Below are 23,024 nucleotides of genomic sequence, written 5' to 3' on the forward strand. Positions count from 1 at the left end.
CGGTGGGATTGCACATGAACGGTCCGCGAGATTGAAGAGCCACAGTCGACATTTTCTCCGCCTCAAGCATCACACGACCACAAGCTCTGCCGAGGGATCTATGCTTAATTAAATACGAGCTCTATTTCTCCGCATTCTCTCCACGTACCAACGTCTCCAGGCTTTGCCTATTACAGATGAACTCTCTCTTGAGTCTGCAGCTGTCCATGTAGACGAGACATGACTTGGAACCCCCGGTGGCTCCGGACGGAGACTTGCCGATCGCTTCTCTGTTTCGAGGGTAATGCTAGCAACAAATTCCTATACCACATTCTTATATATCAAGACCTCGCCTGAGACGAAACGAAGACTTTGGAAAGCGTGCGCTCCATCATGAAGACTTCCACGGTGCTACTGCACGCAAGTGCGGCTTCCGCTTCCACAATCGTTCCTCGACAAAGCTCAAGCAACACAGCAACTGTTGATCTGTCAGTCAAACGTGGAACGCCAGGACATCTAGCATCCGGCTTCATCTATGGGTATGCAAGTCGCACTCCAGAGAAGAACTCTTTTGCTAAGCACACACCATAGCATTCCAGATACAAATGTGGACCACTTCTACACTGACATGGGCTTCAACTACGCCAGAGTTGGAGGTGCACAGCTCGATGCTGGGGCTGGATCTATGGCCTAGACGCGTATCGTGCTCGTTTCCAGTCCACCAAGAACAACTACATCACATCAAGGAAATATGGAGCCAAGGTTATCATTCTCCCACACGACATCTGGGGCACCGATCATGCCGACAGCTCCACAGTGTGGCCAGGCGATAACGGCAACTGGGCCGATTATGACAAGTTCCTGAACCAGCTTATTGGCGATCTCAAGAGCAACAACATGCTTCAAGGCCTTGTGTTCGATATCTGGAACGAGGTATGTTTGTAGGGTATGCCTAACGCTTCGTGAGACAGTGAATGCGTGTCTCATGATGACGTGCCGGATATCTGCCCTCGAATGACCCCCGTAGGCTTTCATTGACACGGGAATAGCCTGGTCTTGGTGGCGGTACCTGTTGTTTCTGGCAGCGATCACAAGCCCAGTATTTGGACCTCTACGTCCGCACCCACAAGCGCATCCGCTCAGACAGCGCTTTGAACGGTGTCCTCATCAGCGGACCCTCATCCTCCAGCCAGCCCGGCTCCTCCTTTTGGACTGCCTGGCTGCAGCGCATTGTCTAGGAGAACATCATCCCCGATCAGTATGCATGGCACGATGAGCCCGGTTTATAGTATCCTAGAAAATCTTATTAATCTTATTCCCATATAGATAGTAGGATCTCAGGGGCCTCAACAGAGCCACTTTCATCACCAAATACGGCGCATTCGACAGCGCGCATCAAGAGCAACTCAGGAACGCACAAAGCAACTGTCCGCACCGGATGCCCATCGAGATACACAGCTCCAAAGCTGGCCTGTTTCGAGGTTCTGGTCACCCTGTTTCTGCAGCTCAGCTGCGGCCCCAAGCCCCCTTCTGGACTAGCCGAAACTTAGCTAGAACATCACCTGACTTGGATCACAAGCTATACTAGCAATTCACTGCAAACCCACTACACACCCTCAACGTACACAGCTCGCGCAACATACAGAACACTCACAAGACCTTACGCTACAACCCAAACGGCCGCCCGCTAGTCCTCTCGAAAAGGAGAAGGCGAACTAGAGACATAGACTCTAGACCAGAAGCCTAGCTAGCGAGCATTAAGCAACTTGCAAGGGAAACCCACGCCCACCAAAAACAGACACAAAGTACACTACCACCAAGCCAGCAACAACATGGCCAGCAACAACAGCTAAACCAGCAATAGCCACAGCAACCGCGACTACAAACACAGAGCAAGCCACCCCTCCGGGTTAACTAAACCTCTGTATAGAAGGACCTCTACAAAGAGGCTCAAGAGAAACTCGAAGCAGATGAGCGCCTAGCTAGGGCGTACAAGAACACGATAGCCCAACTCCTCGGAGCCCTTAAGGCACTCGAACATCAGATCCCGAGAGCAATCTAGTAGACAATACAGAAAGCTGCTACCTAGCACACTCCTATATAGGCAAACGTAGTAGCCAACTCCCCTAACCCACAGACCCAAAGGACAAACAACGCTATTAGGGTGTACGTTACGGACCCGGAGGAGAAGCGAGAGCTAGAGGGCCTAATAAGTAAGGAGCTAGTAGATAGGATTGGCTAGAAGGAGATAGTAGGAGCCAAAATCGAGCCTAGAGGAGTAATACGCCTCTTTATAGCATAGGAGACAGACCGACAAAAGCTCGAGACCCTTAAGGACTAGACAGTCAAGGTAGCGAGGTCGGTAAAGGTCTCTTACTAGTAGTTTACGGTAATAGCCTATAGGGTACTAAGGACCTTTAGGGTAGAGAACGACCTCGCCCTACTCTAGATATAGAACCAGAACACCTTACCGGGAGTACGCTTTACTAAAGTAGCGTGGCTAAACAAGAACGTCGAAGCTACTAAGACGTACTCCTCTCTAATCGTCGAGATAGCTACCGCGGAATAAGCGAACTAGGTCCTAGAAGGAGGACTATTCTAGTAATACGAACGCCTCGACACGGAGATACATAAGAGTAGCTATAGAGTGCTCTAGTACTTCAACTGCTAACAATACGGCTATATCGCGCTAAAATATACCGAGAAGACCTCTAAGTACCTATACTACGTAGGACCGTATTAGGGGAAACAATGCCTACGGGAGGAATCGAGGTACGCGTACTACGGCCGTAAACACCCGGCATACTCGAACTAATGTCCTATAAGGATAGTAGCGTAAGAAAAGGCCCGCTAGGCTAGGGTAACAATCCCGGCGAGGTACTCTATACTAACGATCGGTAATTCCTAGTATAGAGAATTCGAGGCTATAAAGAGGAAAAGGACAGACGAAGCGACACAAAACATATAGTAGAGCACTTACCCGCCGCCGGGACGCCTAAGGGGGCTATAGAGGGCGGTAAATAAAGCTAGATAGATACGAATCTTCGGGTACCCCCTAACGACCGAACGCTAACTAACCTAATAGGATAGCGCGATAAACAAAGGAGCTATATAGCTAACGAGCACCCTAATAGACCTTATCCTAGCTAGTCTATAATGCTAACATAAGCTAACCTTACTATTATATAGTATAACGTTAATAAAAGTAAGGATAAGGTTTAGCTCTACTTCCTCTAGGAGCTCGACGACTAAAGGTATTATATCGTAGCGATATAAGAGCTATAGATAAACCTATATACTCGAAGACCTACTACCTATTCCGACCTACGGTACTATATAGCTATCGAGGGAGGTATAGGCTATACCCTAAGGATATATATATACGTTAGTAAAGTATTACGTACGGACGCCTAGAAGGTAATCTCGTACCCGGAAGGGAGTTAAGGAGACATTACGACTATCTTAATTACTACGAGTTAAGGACCTATCTAGATATATAACGTCTATAACCCTCCTCCTTAGGGAAGAACGAGTAGAGACCTCGGTACGCTAGTACGACTTGACTAGGTACTCGACTAAGGGGACATAAACTATATCCTCCTAGGCGACTTGAACCTCTACTACCTAACGTAGGGTCTAGAATTCACCCCCCCCCTTACGTATATCTAGGTAGTAAGCTCCTAGAGATTATAGAAAGTAGGGACATAGAGCTCGTAACCCTAAAGGGTATAGAGACGTAGAAGGTAAGAATAAGCGCGAGTACTATCGACCTATACTTCCTATCGAGGGACGTAGTAATAAGGCTAGTAGAGTATAGACCTAACCTTACCCTAGAGGTAGGGTTAGACTATATCCCTATCTAGATAACAATAGCGACGGGGATAGAAGAGGAGCTCCGGGGTGAAAAGCGCCTTAACTAGAAAAAAGCTCCCTAGGAGGAGATCCGGAATCTACTTAAACAGTACCTAAATAATACTAGTATCCGGGAGACGGAAGCCGAGCTTAATAGTACGGTAGAACAGATAATAAAGACGATATAGTAGGCGGCCGAGGAATATATACTAGAACTAAGGCCCTCGAAGTACTAGAAGCCCTTCTAGACCCTAAAGTACTTAGCTAAAGTTAAGGACGTATAGAGGGTAAGGCGAAAATAGACGAAGGAGCAAAGCTAAGAAGCGTAGGACGAGTACTAGGAAGCAAGTTAGGTAAAGAAGGCCTAAATACGACGAGACAAGCGATCAGACTAGAGGGTAACTATAGGTCTCGTAATAGAGAACCCGGAGTAGATATAGCGGCTTATAAAGTAGGTAAGGTCCGGAGACGGGGATAGGATACTACACTTCCCCCTAATCTAGGATACAATAGGCATAATATAGATAACGCCGGAAGGGAAGGCGAAGGCGTTCGCCGACTACTTCTTTACGATATAGTTTACGGCCGACCTAACGGATATAGAGGGAACGATCTACCCGGAGCCACTCGATATATACTAGATAGTAGGCGGGGAGGAGATAAAGGAGATTATAGGAAAGCTAAAGGGCCGTAAGGCCCCGGGACCCGACGGTATCCTAAACCTCCTCCTTAAAGAATATAAAGAAGAAGTCGCCCTATACCTCGCCGAACTATTTACGGCTTACCTACGTAAGGGGTACTACCTACGGCTATTTAGGCAGTCCCTTATAGTCGTCCTAAAGAAGCTATAGAAGGAAGACTATATAAAGCTAAAGTCCTATAGGCCGATCGTACTCCTAAATATAATTAGAAAGATACTAGAGTAGGTTATAGTAAGAAGAATTATATAGCTCGTCGAGGATAATAACCTACTCCTAGAGATATAGATAGGTAGTAGGAGCAAACGATCTACCCTAACGGCTATAGAGCTTATTACCGAACAGATTTATACTCTCTAGTACTATAGACGGAATAGGGTTATATTACTATTGTCTCTCGATATCTTAGGGGCATTCGATAACGTCTCCTACGAGCGACTCCTCTATATCCTACGGTAAAAAGGAATCCCGCGGTAGGTAATAAGTTTCGTAAACTCCTTCCTTACGGAGAGAATAACGTAGATTATCCTTAGGAAGCGTAAGGAGGGCAACCTTATATATATAGAATACGGGATCCCCTAGGGCTTAATACTATCCCTAATCCTCTTCTTAATCTTTATAGCGGACCTAATCCTACTACTTACCTTACTATAAACGTCGGCCTTAGGGTTCGTCGACGATACGAATATCCTAGCCTAGTTAACGACGACCGAAGAAAACTACTAGCTACTTATAGAAAGATACGAGGTATACGAGGAATAGGCACGTCGATACGGCGCCCGTTTTACCCCGGAAAAGTACTAGCTTATCTACTATTAAGAACATATAGGCCGTAGGACAAGTATATAGGTGTAGGTATATTATATAACTAGATCACGTGACTAGGGTTTGCTAGCCTATAGGCTAGCAAACATCCGGATACCTAGTATCTACCTATACTAATACTAGCGATACTATATATAGATATACGCTATCCTATTAGGTCCTTCTTCGTCTTTCGTATAATCCGCCGTCTTCTACTACTACGTAACTCGTACCTATTTAATAGGTTATAAGCCCGGGTTAGTAACTCGGTATTTTACCCTCGATAAAGTCGTATTAGAGTTATTCCTCTTTAGAACAAAAGGAAGGCAGACTAGAGGCCGCACCCGCATTGTATAGGAAGCTATAGCCGTGCTATAGGTATATATAAGACGTAAAAGAGCCTAGTAAGGTACTATTAGACTCCGAGTTAGGGAGCCTATACTAATACCTTAGACAAGTAGGCGAGCTTACTAAGAAGAGTCGCTCTCTAGACATCGCGTTCGTATCGACTAACTGTTTATTCTAAGAGAGCCGTAGTGTCTTAGAAACCCCCTCTACTAAGAGAGTTACGCTATAGTGTCTTAGTACTAATACGATCCTTCGACTTTCCTCCCCTTCCCGGCGGATAGCTATCCTCCCCGCTATTAACCTCGCGTTCGTTTTATCCTATTTCGATCCGATCGCGTACGACCGAATATATCCTTTTACCTAAGGGTAGCTAACCTGTCCCTTAACTTACAAAAAATAGAGAACGAGACTAGGTTTATAAGAAAGAGAGTAGTACCTGTTCTAATAAGAGAGAACTACGAAATATAGTTCAAGCTGATAAGAATACACCTAGTATCAAAGTAGGTTAACTAGGTCCTCGAAGACATTATTACGGACATTCCCGCTATGACCCTATCTATAGCGACACCCTCTATATTATAGGAGTTATCCCTTCCTTTAGATTAAGCGATAAGGAAGGCATCGTATAGACGGTATAATGTAACGGCCCTATATAAGATATATATCTGTCTGTCGATAGATAACTAAGAGATGATATACGAGATCCGGTTTACGCAGGAATTATAGGAATAGGCTAAAGCTAAATATAAGAGAAGACTTCTCGCTATAAGAAGAAGTTTGCTTTAGTAATATACTAATTTCGTGATAACAGAGGACTAGTTAATAGATGACGCCTAGTAGGAGCTTAGCTTAATTATAAGGAGGGCTATTTTAATCTCGCCTTAGTTCTAAGACATTAAGACTAAGGACAGAAAGATCTAGTAACTCTTAGTAGCTCTACTAGACTCATTTGGCTCAATTCGCGATACAATTGATACCTAGGTAAATCTCTTACTATAAGACATTCTTGTAATTCTTAGGGAGAAGCAAGAATTAATAATTTATTAAGGGACAGCTATGTTTACTAAGAAGGGTTTCTAGGGCAAGCTTACGTACTATCTCTACGGTAGTGACCATTTTATAAGCAAGTGCCTATACCTTTCTATAGCTTAGTAGGCTGTTAGGAATAAGGACAAACTAGCTAGGGTTACCTACCCTACTAAGAGACAACCGTTACCACCTCGTAGGAGGTCATTATTACTAAACCTACGTAATATCCTTAAGGTAATAACGGACCTTATAAAGTAGATGAAGGAGAGCCGCAAGCTAAAGGCCTCCTCTAGTAAGCCTATAAGGGCCTATACGACCTAGGAAGACGCATCAGACTCTAAGATACTATTAGAAGATGATGATGTTAATGAGGTTGCCTATTCTACTATAGAAGCTAAAGGTAAGTACCCCTCGTCCGAGTAGTTGCTTAACTCTTGTACATCATTATATATGACTGACTTAGATTCACTATTTAGGACACTAAAGCCTCTTTAAAAGAGGAAGTAGATCAAGGTTAGGGGTAGCTATCTACAAGCTACATATATAGGAAGTGTAGTAATAGGTAGTCCTTCTAGAAAGCAAATTGTCTTAGAAAATGTCCTGTTTATTCCTAGCCTTAGAGTTAGTCTTGTTTCGTAGAACTAGTTTAGCTAACAGTTTGCTATCTAACTACCTAGTTTCACCCTAAAATCCTTGTCTAGTAAACCCGTTGTCTAGACTAAACTTCGAGGAGGAGTACCGTTTATCTACTCGATCTCGGAAATTCTTGAGCTATAGTATACTAGTATACTCTCTTAAGAACGTGACGGTACCGCTATAGCTAATACTAAGTCCGAAGATTAGTAGGAGCTATAGTATAGAAGATGTATACACCTTAGTAAGGGACTACTAAGAAACCTATATAGAGTCACTAATAAGAAAGATCCTATTCCTGTTCCTTCTAAACACTGAAATTACAAGGTCTACTCCCTTATAGATATAAGGAAGTTCAAAGGACCTACTATAGAGAGGAAAGGGGAGAGGCTGGCCCTTATCTCTATTGACATCTATAGGCCTTTTCAGGGCGTAGTCTCTAGGCTAGGATACAAATATTAGCTTAAGATTGTAGACAACTTCTCTAGGAATAAGTGGGTAATCCCTTTGAAGGCTAGGAGCGACGCTCCTATAGCCCTACGGGATTAGAAGGTCTAGGTAGAACGGCAGTTAAGGTGCTTTCTGTCTACGATCCGTAGTAATAGTATAAAGGAAATTCTCGCCTTACTAAAAGAGTAGGAGAAGGAGTTTAGCACTTAGATAGACACAACTAATGCCTACAACTCTCTTTAAAATAGACCTATAGAAAGGTCAATTCAAGCCTCTAAGAACATAGTCCGGGCTATACTTAAAGACTCTAGCATACTAGTTAAGTTCTAGCTAGAAGCTTTGTAAGCATAGACTGTAATTAGAAACAGACTACCTAATAGTCCGATTATTAATAGTCTTGCTCTTTTACTAGAAGAAGCCTTTACTAGCTAAGTACCGTCAGTCGACTATTTCCGCGTCTAGGGATATAAAGCTATAGTCTATATAGACCTAAGAGCCTAACCTTAAGGCTTGAGGAGAGATAAGTTAATAAACCGAGGAAAAGAAGCCGTGTTTATAGGCTACTTAGAAAACACTACAAAATAATAGCTATTCTAGGATCCCGACATAAAAGCTATAAAAGCGTATAGTCACGTCGAGTAGTTTAAGAATATAAAGGGGGGAGATATAGATCTTGGTATCACCTTTACTAACTAGCCGAGTCGAGCGCTATAGCGTAATCCTGTTAGGAGGAAGCCCTTTAGGGCGAAATTTTCTGATAGGGGATTATTAGAGACACCGTTACGAAGGCTAGGAGAAAATATTAAGGCGGTTTTAACACTATCGAAGGCCGATAACGGTGGATCTATATAGAACCTACCCAAGTCATCAACACTATAGTAACCGCTGTTTATATAACTTCCCCCTCCCCTAAAGGACATTAGGGAATACTAGAAGTTTAGAGATTAGGGTACTCTAATAAAAGAAAAAGAAGATGTCGTTCAGTTCGACCTATCTAAACACCTAGCGCCACCTTAGGTTATAGGCAACAAGAGGTCAAGGGGGGATAGAGATGATAACTCTAAAGAGTATAAGGCTAAATACTATAAGGCTCTTATCGCCTAGATGTTCTATCTAGACCCTATAATAAGCTAGGTAGAGGAGATTCTGAACGACGTAGAAGAATATATATTTGCTACTATTAGGTAGGCTATAGCCTATTAGTAGGAAGTGCCAATCCCAAAGTCCTATAAGGTAGCCGTAGGAGACCCCGAATAGGGATATATATAGAGAGAGGTAATCGAGAACGAACTTATCACCTTAGTAAGTAACAATACCTAGGAAGTAGTTATACCGCTAAAGGGTACGAATCTAATTACTTCTAGGTAGGTCTTTAATATAAAAAGAATGATTAGTAGAGCTATTAAGAAGTTTAAGGCAAGACTAGTTATAAGAGGGTTTTTGTAGAAATATAGGGTTGACTTCGAAGAGACCTTTATACCTACTGTTAGACATAATACTCTCCGAGTATTTATAGTAGTAGTATATAAGAGAGATCTCGAGATACACCTAGTAGATGTAAATAATGCTTTTACCTAAAGTAGCCTTCTTAAAGACATCTATATAATCCCACCCCTAGGAGTTGAAGCACCTCTAAACATAGTGTTCAAGGTCCTACGAAGCCTTTATAGGCTTAAGTAAGTAGCTAGAGACTAGAACAAGCTCTATGTTACGAAGCTAGAGAAGATTAGATTTACCTAGTCCTAGGTAGATCTATACCTACTTATCTATACGGATAGAGACCTTATAGTCCTTACCTATATAGATAACATACGTATTATAGCTCCGAAGCTGTCAGATGTTTAGTGGTTTAAGGCTAAGCTTAGAAAAGTGTTTAAGATTAAAGATCTTAGTGAACCTATAAAGATCCTTAGAATAAGGATTATAAGAGACAGGTTTAAGGCACTTTAAAGCTTAATTAAGGACACTATATCTATGCTAACTAAGCCAAGATGAACATAGCTAGAGAGAAGGCTACGCTAACCTACTTACCTATAGAGAGCTACGAGCATTTAGTACCTACGGTACCTATAGATAAGAGGTGTAACAAATAGGATTACTAGAGCTATAATAGTACCTAGATATAGCTAATAATAATAATAAGGCTAGACTTAGCATTCCCCCTTAGAAGAATTAGCTCATATGTTGCTAATCCCTCGTAGTAGTATATAAAGGCTTTAAAGAAGCTCTCCCGATACCTACGGTCGTACCTAGACCTAGGTCTTATATATAGAAAGGGAGGGGGCAATCTCTAGGGATACTCGGACTCTGACTACGCTATAGACAAAGTGGATAGAGTCTCAATTCTAGGATACGTGTGGTTCCTTTATAGATCACCTATATCCTAGATAAGTAGGAAGTAGAAGTCTATTATAACATTAATAATAGAAGCTGAGTTTATAGCTATAAACGTAGCCGTAAAGCAGTCACAATTTCTTGCTACTGTCCTTAGGGAAATGGGGTGCCTAGAACTAGTAGGAAAGAGCTCTTTCTAGCCGAGTATAAGGGTAAGTAAGGGCACTGTTAACGAGCTAAGGCTAGTCAAGCTTATAGGTAACAACTAAGCCGCTTTAACACTTGTTAAAGATGCCTATATATATAAAAGGTCAAAGCATATTAATGTTGTATATAACTATGTCAGACATCTCTAGTAGTAGAAGAAGATTATAGTAGACTACTACTATATAAAGGATATAGCTACTAATAGGTTAATAAAGCCCCTTAATAGCTAGTAGTTCCAAAACTTTATAAGGTAGCTCTAGCTTACGTAAAGGGTTTATAGGAGACTATGTGGCCTAAGTAGGAGTGTTAAGAACATATAGGCCGTAGGACAAGTATATAGGTATAGGTGTGTTATATAACTAGATTACGTAACTAGGGTTTGCTAGCCTATAGGCTAGTAAACATCCGGACACCTAGCATCTACCTATACTACTACTAGCAATACTATATATAGATATACACTATCCTATTAGGTCCTTCTTCGTCTTTCGTGTAATCCGCCGTCTTCTACTACTACGTAACTCGTACCTATTTAATATCTACTTTAGTAAGGCAAGAACCTACTATAATATATAGATAGATAGATAGATAGATTTGTTATTCCCCTGTTCTAGGACCCTATCCGGCCTATATAGGTATATATCTATTGTTATATACAAAGGGAAACCCGAATAGGTGAAAACCCTTCCCGCCCCCGACTACTCCTTATCTAGATTAGCTTTCCCTCTAAACGTACGTAGTCTATGTCACTACCCCGTTAGCCCCCGCTCCTAGCCGGTCTCGTCGCGCTACGTCGTGTCCTCTCTTCCTATACTACTCCTACTAGGCGGTACTGTTCTAGCTAGCCCTTCTCTAGTATCTAGTTCGTAATACGCCGTAGGTCCTTAGCGTTGTTAAGAAGTGCCCTAATCGTCCGGTTCCTCGCCTTTACTATCTACTCCCCCCTTCCTAGCGACTACCTCGGATAGACGAGGAGTACGTACTATACGTTCTAGGAGCGATAGCCGTAGGGGCAGCTAGTATTCGTATATCCTAGAACCTTCCTCTATAATAGGTACCCCTAGAGGCCGATATGTTCGCTTCGTAGTTAGGTTACTATACTACTCTATGCCCTCGTAAGGCGGTAGTAGATAAGCTTCGGGGGGTGCTTAACCGCGGATTTTGTAGCTAACTATTCCTTAGGTTGTCCCGCTAGCTAAGGGCGTCTACTATACCCTACAACCTAGTTGTTCTACCTCTCTTTCTATAGTTGCTCTATAAACGATTTCTTACCTTCCTATTATGTTACTAGCTATTCGTCCCTTACCCGGTAGTTCGGCTCGTTTCCGGGTCGAATGCCCTTATACGCTAGTACTAATTCGCGGGCCCTTACGACTACACTAGCGATGACCTTCTATACTAGGTACTATGCCGACTTGCCTAAGTAGGAGGTCCGTAGTCCCTAGATATATAGGTCGATCGGCGGTATAGCGGTCTCGTACTTAAGTATCCTCGTTAGTATCGACTTATATACCCCGGTGACCTTCCTTAGGCATTAGTTTTAGATCTTCGCTAGCGGCGCGACGAGTCCCTTCGATAGGTAGGCCCTCTTGCCTAAGGACTACACTTAGCTACTATAGGTAAGGACTGGCCGTATAATAGCCGTATATAGAAGTCGTAACTACCGGAAGTCCGCCCCCTATATAGACGTAGTGAGCCTCTAGTATAATGCTATATTCTGTTTAGCTTTCCGTAATATTACCTATACGTACTTCCTCTACCGTAGCGCCGGGTCTACCTATAGTCCGAGGATCCTAAGCTAATTTGCCGGGTTAGTCGTATGCCCCTATATCTAGATAGAAGCTTATATATTATAGAACCGTGGCCGGCGCGTAAAGTATATTAGATTTTACTTTTCTAGGGCAAACCGAGCCCCGTGCCTCCTAGCCTAGTCCTCGTAGATCTTGTGCTTCTCTTCTAGTAGCCTATAGTTTTTATTAGTCGAGGAAGACTACGCTAGGATATTTATGTCGTCTACGAAGCCGCTCGTAGCGGTATTCTAGGATTCTAGGGCTGGGAGTAGCGTCGCTATAAAGAAGAGGAACAGAATAGGTACTAGCGTTAAGCCTTACGGGATTCTAGTATAGACTACTTGAAGTAGGCTTCTATACTAGCTGACTAGGATCGACGTACTACGGTTTTGGAGGTAGGACCGTACGAAGTTAATAAGCTACTTAGGGAGTCCTTTCGACCTTAGGATATAGAGTAGCCGCGGGTATAACACGTAGTCAAAGGCTCCCGATATGTCTAGGCTAAGTAAGGAAGCCACCTTATCCCTATTCTTATACTAGATAGCCTTTACCTAAGAGTATTAAGGAGCGCAATTAGGCGGTACGACTTCACCTACGTATAGTCTTCCTTTTACGGCTTACGTAGGACTACTATCGTCGATTATTTAAAAGCTATCGGGTAGTATCCGGTCTATAGGTAGGCGTTAAAGATCGCTATAACTACTAGGGCTAGTTAATCTCTATACTTCTTTAGTAGCTCGTTTAGGATCCTATCCGGCCTCGGGGCTTTCTTCGCCGGTAACTTCCTTAGTATAGCGGCAACTTCTCCCTCGGACACCTCCTATTAGACCGCGATACTAGGGGCTAGGGGAGTAGAGCTATTTATGTCGCTTAGATTAGCCTCGACTAGGGGCGGGAAGAACTTACTAGCTAGTAGACGCGCCTTGGCCTCGGGGTCGCTAACCGGGCTACTAGGCGATTATAGCGCTAGGATAGAGAAGGAGGGGCCCTATATAGGGTCCTGTCGGGCCCATTTCGCTAGCTTCTACATCCTCTCTAGCTTACCGGCAATTTCTTCTACTATAGCCCTCTAGCCGACTGCTTTCTTCCTCCGTATTATAGCTTTCTTCTATTAGTATGCCTCCCTATATACGTTCTAGGCCTCCTCGCTATAGCTACTCGTCTATACCCGGCGGGCTCTCCTTACTTCTCTTACTACCGTAGTACACTCCGGCGTCTAGTATAGTTTAGACTATATCGTTAGTTAGGTAAGCGGAACGTAAAGTAAGATCGCTTTTCTTATTTTGTCTATTAACCCCTAGACTACTTTGTCTATCTCGTCTTTACTATTATATAACTACTACGCGATCTAGACTAGCCTCTTAGAGTTATCGAGGTATACCTAGATATTAGCCTAGTAGGCCTTTTCCTAGTTTAGCTTAGGGGCTCTTACTAGTATATATTCTACCTATATCGTAATAGAGGTCCTAACTAGTATATAGTCTAACGACGCCTCGAGTTTATGTTCGATCCTATAGTAGGTTACCGTATAGTAGTAGCTATCTAAGATCTAGGAGAGGTCGATCGTGCCTTAGAGTCCCCCTCTCTTCTAGGTACTTAGGTCCTTCGGGGTATTAAGAGCAATTACTTTACTCGCTATTAAGTCGATTACTTCGTCGGCTATAGGGTACGGCTATATAAGGCTTTCCTAGGAAGGGTAGTATATATTATAGTCTCCTACTACAATATAGTACTCTTGTCTCTTAAACGCACTGTCTAGGTGTCTATAGACCCCTAGGTCGCGGCTAGACCTCGAGGCTAGCGGTTGTATATATAGGTTATGTATCTAGGTGCTACCTACGTAGAGGGAGATAATATCGCCCCCGCCTTCTTCGTCTACGTAGTACACTACCTCCTAGTCGGATTCTAGTATGTCCTTACTGATATAGAAGCACGTACGGGGTCTACCGTCGCCTCGTAGGCATGTCGTATAGCCTAGTAACTTGTAGGTCGTTAGTCTCTTATAGTACGGGTTAATCTATAGCTCCTATATTATAAGGACGTAGTGGACGCGCGGGTCCGCCTCGTATAGGAAATAGTTCTAGACTATATCCTTACTATAGTTGACGTTATACTAGATAATACTAAGCGTATCGAGGCTAGTTATCGGTATCGATAATCATTTCCTCTATATCGTCCTATGTCCTACTACCCTATACGTCCTAGTCTACGCCTATCGGCTATATACTAAAGGGGAGCCGGGCCTAGTTAGATTCCCTCGCCGTAGCTAGTAGAGCACGTAGCCTCCCGTACGCCCTAGGTTACGTATCCTTTATATCGTTCTCGGCCCTAGGGCGCTTATACTCGACCGCCGCTAGTTAGTTCCGGTATAGGCTAGCCTTACGGTCGCCGTAGAATCTTAGGGCGACGGTTCTGTTTGTGATTGCCTTGTTTTTCGCTAGTTTCCGCTATAGGCATTCCGTACTATACGATAGGTAGTGCCCCGGACAGTTCGCGTATCGTCTCGTAGTCGATATATAGTCCCTAGATATATAGTCTCCTATATAGTTCGAGTAGGCCTACTTGTTTATACACGTGTAGGTTTAGTGTCTATACTATTAGCATTTGAAGCATTAGAGGACACGAAAGGATAAGGAGTGCTTTTCTACTATCTTAAGGCTATATTACTAGACTAGGCCTTGTTCTATCGCTAGATCCGCCGCTTTCGCGTCTTATAGCTATACTATTAGCGCCGAGGCCTTCTTGCCTTCTAGCCATTTCCTATAGAGCCAAGTCGCCTTCTAGATTAGAGAGTTAAGAGTGACCGGGTTGTCCTCTTAGAGAGCGCGTAGGTAACCCTAGTTAGTTAGGTCAAACTCCTTAGGCATGTCGTAGACTAGGATCGTAAATTGTTTCGTTAAGACCTTCGCTAATGCCGCAACCTTAGATGCCTACTATAGCTATACCTCTAGGTGCCTCCTAGTAGTAGTAGAGCTAGTATAGATCTATAGAGTACCGTTAGACTATTAGTTCACTACGACCACCCCTAGTTAGTTAATTCGTTAGGCGAGCTCCTTATTCGATAGCTTCGTAACTTCGGCCTAGTCTTCCTTTACTATAATACGGATCGTAACTATATCGTGCGTTAGGCGAGGGCCTAGTATCGATGCCGCGACCGATACCTAGCTATAGGGGTGTTGATTCCGGGTGGCCTTACTAATCGCCTAGGACGTCGTCCTCATTTCTTATTGCCCTCCGTAATACGACAGTACAAGCGCCGTACGTAGCTAAGTGATCATTACCTATAGAGACCGGTAAGGGAGCTAATCGTTAGTTTCTATACTTTTTACGTACTCTATAAGTTACTACTAGTTGTCTTAGGGGGGCTTCGCCTATAGGGCCGTAGGCGCCGTTAGTGCCGTAGCCTAGGCTACTATTGCCTAGGAGTTGCCTAATATAGCTAGGCACCTCCGCGGCGTTTAGAGCTAAAGAAATAGAGTGAAGAGAGCTTTAAGCTATCTAGATTGAATAAGGTAGAACTCCCTTAGTCCTAGGGGTAGTAGCCTGCTTTATATATCGTTAGAATAGCCTTGATAAGAGCTTTCGAATGTGTCCGAGTACGGTCAATAGTAAATAGGCGTTCGGTCCTAAGGCAGTTTATAAGAAATGTAGGCTCTTATAATATATAAGTAACGGTAACTATCTAGGGTTACGTAACGAAGCCCTCTCCCGAATTACGAGTTCTAGGAATCTAGCTAGACCCTAAGCTTAGCTAGAACCCCTAGATTAGGAAAGCCTAGAATAGAGCCTAGGTTAACGAGGCTATAATAACTAGACTTATAACGTTAATATAGGGAGCTACGTTTAATAAGGTAAGGATTATATATAAGACGATCGTAAAACTAGTAATACTCTACGGGGCTTAGATATAAGGGATAGGAGGAGTAGGCAAACCGATCCCGAAGCGGATAGAGGGACCCCTAAACTAGACGTAGGCCGCGAACCTTAGACGGATACTAGGAGCCTATAAGATAACGCTAACGAGAGTAGCGGAGGTAGAGATAGGGTTCCCCCTAATTAAACATTATATTTAGGGAATAAGGATCTAATACGCTAGGAAGACGGCGGATTATCTAGTATAATAAGCTATTCGGGACTCTACGGAGAAGATCGCTAGGAGGTACGACCGACTACCTAGCCTTAGGGCACGTTAAAGCTAAAAGCACGACGACCTACGTACGTTTAAAGTCGTTAAGCGAACCTAGGAGTGGCTAGAGAGGAAGGAGGAGGAGGAAAAGGTACGGAGGAAAAAGGGTAATAAGGTAAAGACGTAAAGCCTCGTAGAGTAGGTAGCGGGCTACCTTTAGGAATAGGAATAGAAAGAGAATCCCCTACTAAATCGAGGACCCCTAGCCTTACGCCCCTTCTAGAGACACAACTACCTACTCTACCGTGACCTAATAAGGGCCGAAGTAAGTATCGCGATATAGATTAGGTCCGAATATATCGGGTTAAGGGCCTACCTATATAGAAGAAAAGTCCCGGATGTATATAGTCTAGTATACTAGTACAACTACCCGTTATAGAACCCGGAGTATATAATACTACGGTGTCCGTAATAGGTAGAAGGACGAGGCTAGTAGAGAGCGAAGGTAGTAAGACGCGACTACTAGTTAATCGTAACGGACAAGCGAGACGTAAGACGGATAGTATAGTAGATACTATCGTAGGGCTTTCTTAAACAGTTCGCGCTAGCTAGTAAGACGGAGGAGTAGATAGAGAAGAGGCGGGAGGTCAGGGGGGTGTAGATAGGGTAGTTATTAGGGTAGGCCTATAATACTAGTATACCCTTAATAAGGAAAATACGAAAGAAGGTAAGGTTAAGAACGTATAGGAGAGGAGAGGGGGTTTTCACTCTATAATACGAGTTTCTCCTTTATAACTAGAAGTAGGTAGTATAGCTATATAGGCTAATAGGCTCTATAACAGCATAATAAACAATATATATATATATATATATATATATATAGTAGATAGCCTACTTAATATACTATAAAGCGATAGACTTACTATATATATTATTACTAATGTCTATAAGGATATCCTCGTACGGAAGCTCCTTAGAATAATCTAGTATACTTAGCTTTAGTCCGTCTTCTAGGATATCGGGATTAATAGCTATATATAAAGTAGTTAGATTTAGCTACTAGTTAATATTAGTAGATAACTACTTAGTACGCTTCTACTACCGATTGAAGTTGTCGTAAGTAACGACTATACGCTTATTCTAGTTCTTAGCTAATTCTTTAAGGCGGGCTTCTTATATATATATATATTCTCGATAAGTAAGGGCTAGGCTATACGATAGGATATATATAGCCCTATATTATTAAGGATAGTTACTATATCTCGTACGATACTATAAAGTCAAAGAGAGGTAGGGACCTACCTTAAAGATAAGCAAAGGTATACCGCCGAGTAATAACCTCGGTTTATATTACCGTCGCCGCCGAGCGATATTACTACCTCCTTATAGAAAGTAGTCTATCCTTATAAAAAATTGTCTATTTAGTTAATCTCTTAATATCTTAATCTCTTAACCTCTTAACCTCTTGGCCTCTTAACCTCTTAACCTCTTAACCTCGATCTAATTAACCCTTATTACTACGACTCTCCTCCTTACGTTACTACTTATCGATATCTATCTTATCCGTAGCCTTAATAATATCTATCTCTCCGTCTCTATTACCTAATACTAGAGTCTAAATAGTATCCTTAGACTAGCTAGCGTTATAGGCGTCCTAAATACGCTAGGCTTAGATATCTTAACGAGTCTACTAACGGATACGGTCTTTAGCTTAACGAGTAAACTCCTTATCTCTCTATATAGAGCTATCCGGTAGCTACTACTAACCTTATTCCTAGCTAAACTCCTCTTACTATAAGCATCTCGTAAGCTCCTTATTAGTCTCGACTCGTAGCTACTAGAATAGAGGCCAAATACCTACTACTAGGCGCTAAGCCGGTAAAGGTAGTAGATCGTCTTTATTATTGCTATTATTATTATCCTCTAGTACTTTAGCAATATTAATACCTATACGCTTAGTAACCTCTTCACGCTTTACCTTATCCGCGGTATCCTTCTCTATATTCTAAGCCTCTAGCTCCTATATACGCTTATTAGCTTACTTATACTTATTACGTTAGAAGTATAGGAAGTTATTATACGGGCTTATATAGGGTGTTTTAAAAGTAGAGTAACGTGCTTTACTACCGAGCGGGCTATACTACCGAGCGGGCTATACTACCGAGCGGGCTACTTTTACTAAGAACTATACTACTTCTACTTTAATTACGACGGTATCTTAACACGACAACATCCTATAGAATCGTTACTAGGAGGACAATTCCTCTTCAGATTCTTTGCTATCTAGCGAGTCTACTTAATAGGTACGTACGTTATGCCCCGACTCGCTATATCGCTTATAGCGTCGTAGCCTTAGTACTAGCCAAACACTATCTAGCGACTCTCTATTCACTTCCTACCTCCTAGTATCCTCTAGAGGTATCAATCACGACGCCTTATTAAAGGTTAGAGACCCTCTAGACTAAATGTACTTGCGCTTTCGTGCTTTCCGCTATATAAGGGCCTCGTTAGACTTACGTAGCTTACTAATCCCGCTTCGTATAAGAGCTATCTAATACGCTATCTCTCTACTCCCTCTCTATTGCCCTATTAAACGACCTTCCTCTTTCTACTACGCCTTTCTAAACCCGTAACGACGCTCTAAGACGTAATGACACCTATTATAAACCCTGTCTCGTCGAAGTTATAGGTGTCCTAGTTAAGGATACTATACTTCTCCTTTATATTACGTATAAGTAAGAACTACTTCTCGATAACGTCTAGATCTTCTATTAGGGCTCGCTAACGATCGTATCTACGTGTTATACGAACCTTTAGCTCACGATACCGCCTAATAAACCTGTCTATCTAATTAAGACTAGCGGGCTTAAGACCCTTCTCTTATAGTAATAAATCGGCTATTACTCGTATACTAGCCTTTAATAGTAGGAAACCTCTAAGATCTAGCTCGAGTATATACTCAAGTATCACCCTCTCTTCTAGCTCTATAAGCTTCTTCGAATTGGGCTCGTAGTCACCCCGAGGAGGTCGTCTATTCAATCGATACCCTAGTGTAGTTCGAGACGCGTCGTATACCTTTATAGTAAGTCGATTCGTGATTATCGCGTCGCGTTTCGTGGCCTAGACAGCTAAGGTCAGTTTGGCCTTGTTTAAAGACAATGTACGCTATAATAGTAGTTATATAGATAGATAGATAGATGATTCATTTACCTATTATAGTCCCCTCCGGCCTATACGGGTTTATGTCTAAATATATTGCTATATAAGGTAGGAAACCTGTTCCTAGGTAAAAACCTCCTCTCCTTCTCTAATAGCTTCCTTGCTATAAGTTCTCAGTTTTCCTTCTATTAGGGTGTACTAGTGTCATAGTAGTTAGCCTCTGACTACCTTATCTACAACCCTAGAGTTGTCCCCCTCTTCCTACTCTCCTCCTCCTTCTTTCTCTCCTCAATCCATCTCTCTGTTTCCCTAGTAAGAGAGAACTGCTCCAAAAATCCTTAGTAGATGATCTACCTTATAATTCTCTAGAGGTCTCCCTTATTGCTAATTATAGCTTAGAAGTTTCTGTTCCTTGCCCTTACCCTCTATTCACCTCTCCCTATACTCTATTCTTTATAAACTAGAAGTCTATGTTCGATATTCTAGGACAGGTAGCCGTATAGGCAACTCTTGTCTTCGATACCTAGGACTTTTCTCTAATGTAGGTATACCCTGACTCCGATGTATTTAGAGCGGAAATAGTAGTTATATAGCTATATCTATAGAAGTAGTACAGTTCTTAGCAAAAGTAGCCCGCTCGGTAGTATAGCCCGCTTAGTAGTAAAGTACGTTATATCTATCTATAATAGATAAGTATTACTCTTAAAGAGGCTATAGATAACTAATTAGTTACCTAATTCTTAGCGTACGTAGCCTTAAGTTTTAATAATAGGCTATTTGTTAAACAGGTACGGGTAGATAGTAGCGGAGTGGAGTAAGAGATCAATCTTCAACTGACTAATAGCACGAGCATGCAGCAATATATCAGGAACCAATATGTTGATTGTGTTGGATGTCTATCTAAGCTAAAGGGGAGAGAAGGTATCTCCCTACAAGCTGAGTCATCGTGAATGCCTCAGGCTGCCAGATCACTTCCTGATTGTTGACTCCCTTTGAGATGCTACATCTTAACACTCCCACTCATCTCGTATGGGAGGTTACAGTCTGCTCACTTCCTGTCAATAGTACTTGGACCTTTTTATGACAGGTTCAGCTGGCTTACAAACCTCTGGAAGTGTGGACCAGTCTTTGGTTTTGTAAACCCGTCTGCAACCATCTCAGAGGTTGGGGTGTACTCAACAGCAATAAGCCTCCTCCACCAAAGTTTCCTAACAGCGTTATAGGCAATGTCAATGTGCTTCGACTTGTCATGAACATGTGCATCTTTCACTAGGGTGAGGGCAGCTTGATTGTCACCTCTTAATTGGACTGGTCTCAAATTTGATACAGTCTCCTGGTTTCCAGTGATTCTTGGTTGATGGGAACAGTCTCCCACTAACTCTGGACAATCCATTTCCCTTAGCAGTGAAGCTAGGAATTGGGACTGCTTCGCACATGCATTCATGGCCATGTATTCAGCCTCCATTGTGGATGTTGCTACAGACTTTTGCTTCTTGCTCATCCAAGAAACTGGTGCCCCACAGAGGAAGAAGACATACCCAAGGATTGAGACTCTGTCTGCTTTGTCCATTGCATAATCAGAATCACAGTATCCAATAAGGTGTCCTTTTCCAGACTTTGAGAACTGAAGTCCTAGATCAGGGGATGATCTTAGGTACCTAGTGATCTTCTTCAAAGCCTTCATGTGGTAGGTGGATGGGTCACTCACAAATGAGCTCATCCTTCCTAGGGCAAAAGCAATGTCTGGCCTTGTGATTGTTGCTGGCCACATCCAAGTACCATTAATACTCTGGTACTCTGCCTTGTCACACCTCTCATCCATGTGGCTTGAAGGTTTGAGGGCCTCATCGCTGTCCATGGGTGAGTGTGTAGGTGCTGCCTTCTCATGGTTCATTCCCATCTTGGCTAGGCTGTCCCTAACAAAGTGTCCTTGGTCAAGTTTCAGGATTCCTCTCTTCCTGTCCCTTGTGACTCTCATGCCAAGGATCTTTTCAGGTTCACCTAGATCTTTGATCTTGAAGATCTTGCCAAGTTCTCTTTTGAACCAGAGAACATCTGTCAACTTTGGTGCAGCAATTGGAATGTCATCCACATGTATAAGGATTATGATCTCCCTCTTCTTATAGATAAGTAGGCATGGGTCCACTTCTGACTGTGTGAATCCAATCTCTCTGAGCTTTGACACACAGAGTTGATTCCAATCTCTAGCTGCTTGCTTAAGTCCATACAAGCTTTTGAGGATTTTGAACACCATGTTTGGTGGAAGCTCAACTCCTGGTGGTGGTAACATGAAGATGTCTTCATGGAGGGTGCTTTCTGTGAATGCATTGTTCACATCCACTTGGTGAAGATGAAGATCCTTCTTACACACAATAGCCATAAACACCCTAAGGGTGTCCTGTCTTACTGTAGGTGCAAATGTCTCCATAAAGTCAACACCAAACTTCTGTGAGAAGCCCCTTGCAACTAGTCTAGCCTTGAACTTTTCAATAGCTCCACTAATGCTTCTCTTAATATCAAAGACCCATCTTGATGTAACCAGATTTGCTCCTTTTGGTGGAACAGAATTTTCCCAGGTGTTGTTACTCTGTAGAGCATCTAGTTCCTTTTGGATTGCTTCCTTCCAAAGATGTCCCCATTTCTTGTCATTCACAGCATCCTTGTAGGATTTTGGAATTGGGACCTCTTGCTTGTATGCAATGGCTTCTACAGTTGCTGCAAAGGCCATTTCCTCAACTTCTTCCAGGAATTCGCTATCCCATGGTATTGAACTGTCCACTGATTGCATGGCTGCAAAGAAAGCTTGGTGAAAAGCAGCAAGGTTCTCTGAGAGGTCCATTGCTTCTCCCACTTCAGTGGTTAGTTCGGGCTTAGGGACCATGGATCTTGGGGCTTTCTGTTTCATGTCATAGCCCTCAACATCATAGTCAGCCTTTCTCTTTCCAAGGGATGATTTAGGGACCGTCACTTGTGACCTAGTAACGTCTATTTCCTGGGGATCTAGGGAGCTTCTCTCAATTGGCTGATCGATTTTCTGAAATTCCCCTACGTTCTCCGGAGGCTAGGGAAGTTGCACAAACAGCTTTCTCGGCTGAGCGACTTTAGGGCTCTCAATTGGCTGATCTATTTCGGGGGGGCTCTGATAGACGCCTGGATGGTAGGTAGATTGTCCTAAGGATACGTTCTTCCTCGGCCTTCCTAAGGGCTTCCTAGCTGGTGCACTGCTTGGTAGATTCAATGTTGGAACATTGAGACCCATATCATCTCCAGGCTGGTCCTCAAAGAAGTCTGCATGTGTGTGTTGTTTAACAGCTCTCATGTCTGGTTCCCAAAAGAGCCAGGCTTTAGCTGTGTTTTCAACATACCTAATGAACACTGCTTCTTTACCCCTATTCATCAGCTTGTCACTTCTTGCCCATTGAGGTTGGGATCTTGTGTCCATATAGACAACAGCTTTGCATCCCCAAACTTTCAAATGGTTGATGGTCGGTTTGATACCATCAAAAGCCTCATCTGGTGAAACCTTGAACCCATCGTAATCTGGGCCATTTGGCAGTTTGTTCCTCATATAAGTTTGGGCCTCTAGTGCTTCAGGCCAAAATTCAACCGGCATTT

General features: G+C 42.9%; 1 protein-coding gene across 1 annotated transcript; it reads left to right on the forward strand.

Moving 5' to 3' along the window:
• Window positions 1-372: 372 nt before the first annotated feature.
• Window positions 373-1,217, forward strand: CLAFUR5_08240 (uncharacterized protein; the record flags this gene model as incomplete). The annotated part of the gene is made up of 4 exons (XM_047907388.1): window positions 373-518; window positions 571-635; window positions 674-912; window positions 1,029-1,217. 4 exons carry the CDS (start codon window positions 373-375, stop codon window positions 1,215-1,217), a joined length of 639 nt encoding a protein of 212 aa, XP_047759060.1.
• Window positions 1,218-23,024: the final 21,807 nt, after the last annotated feature.

The sequence above is a fragment of the Fulvia fulva genome, chromosome 3 (genome assembly GCF_020509005.1).
Source record: "Fulvia fulva chromosome 3, complete sequence".
Lineage (NCBI taxonomy): Eukaryota > Fungi > Ascomycota > Dothideomycetes > Mycosphaerellales > Mycosphaerellaceae > Fulvia > Fulvia fulva.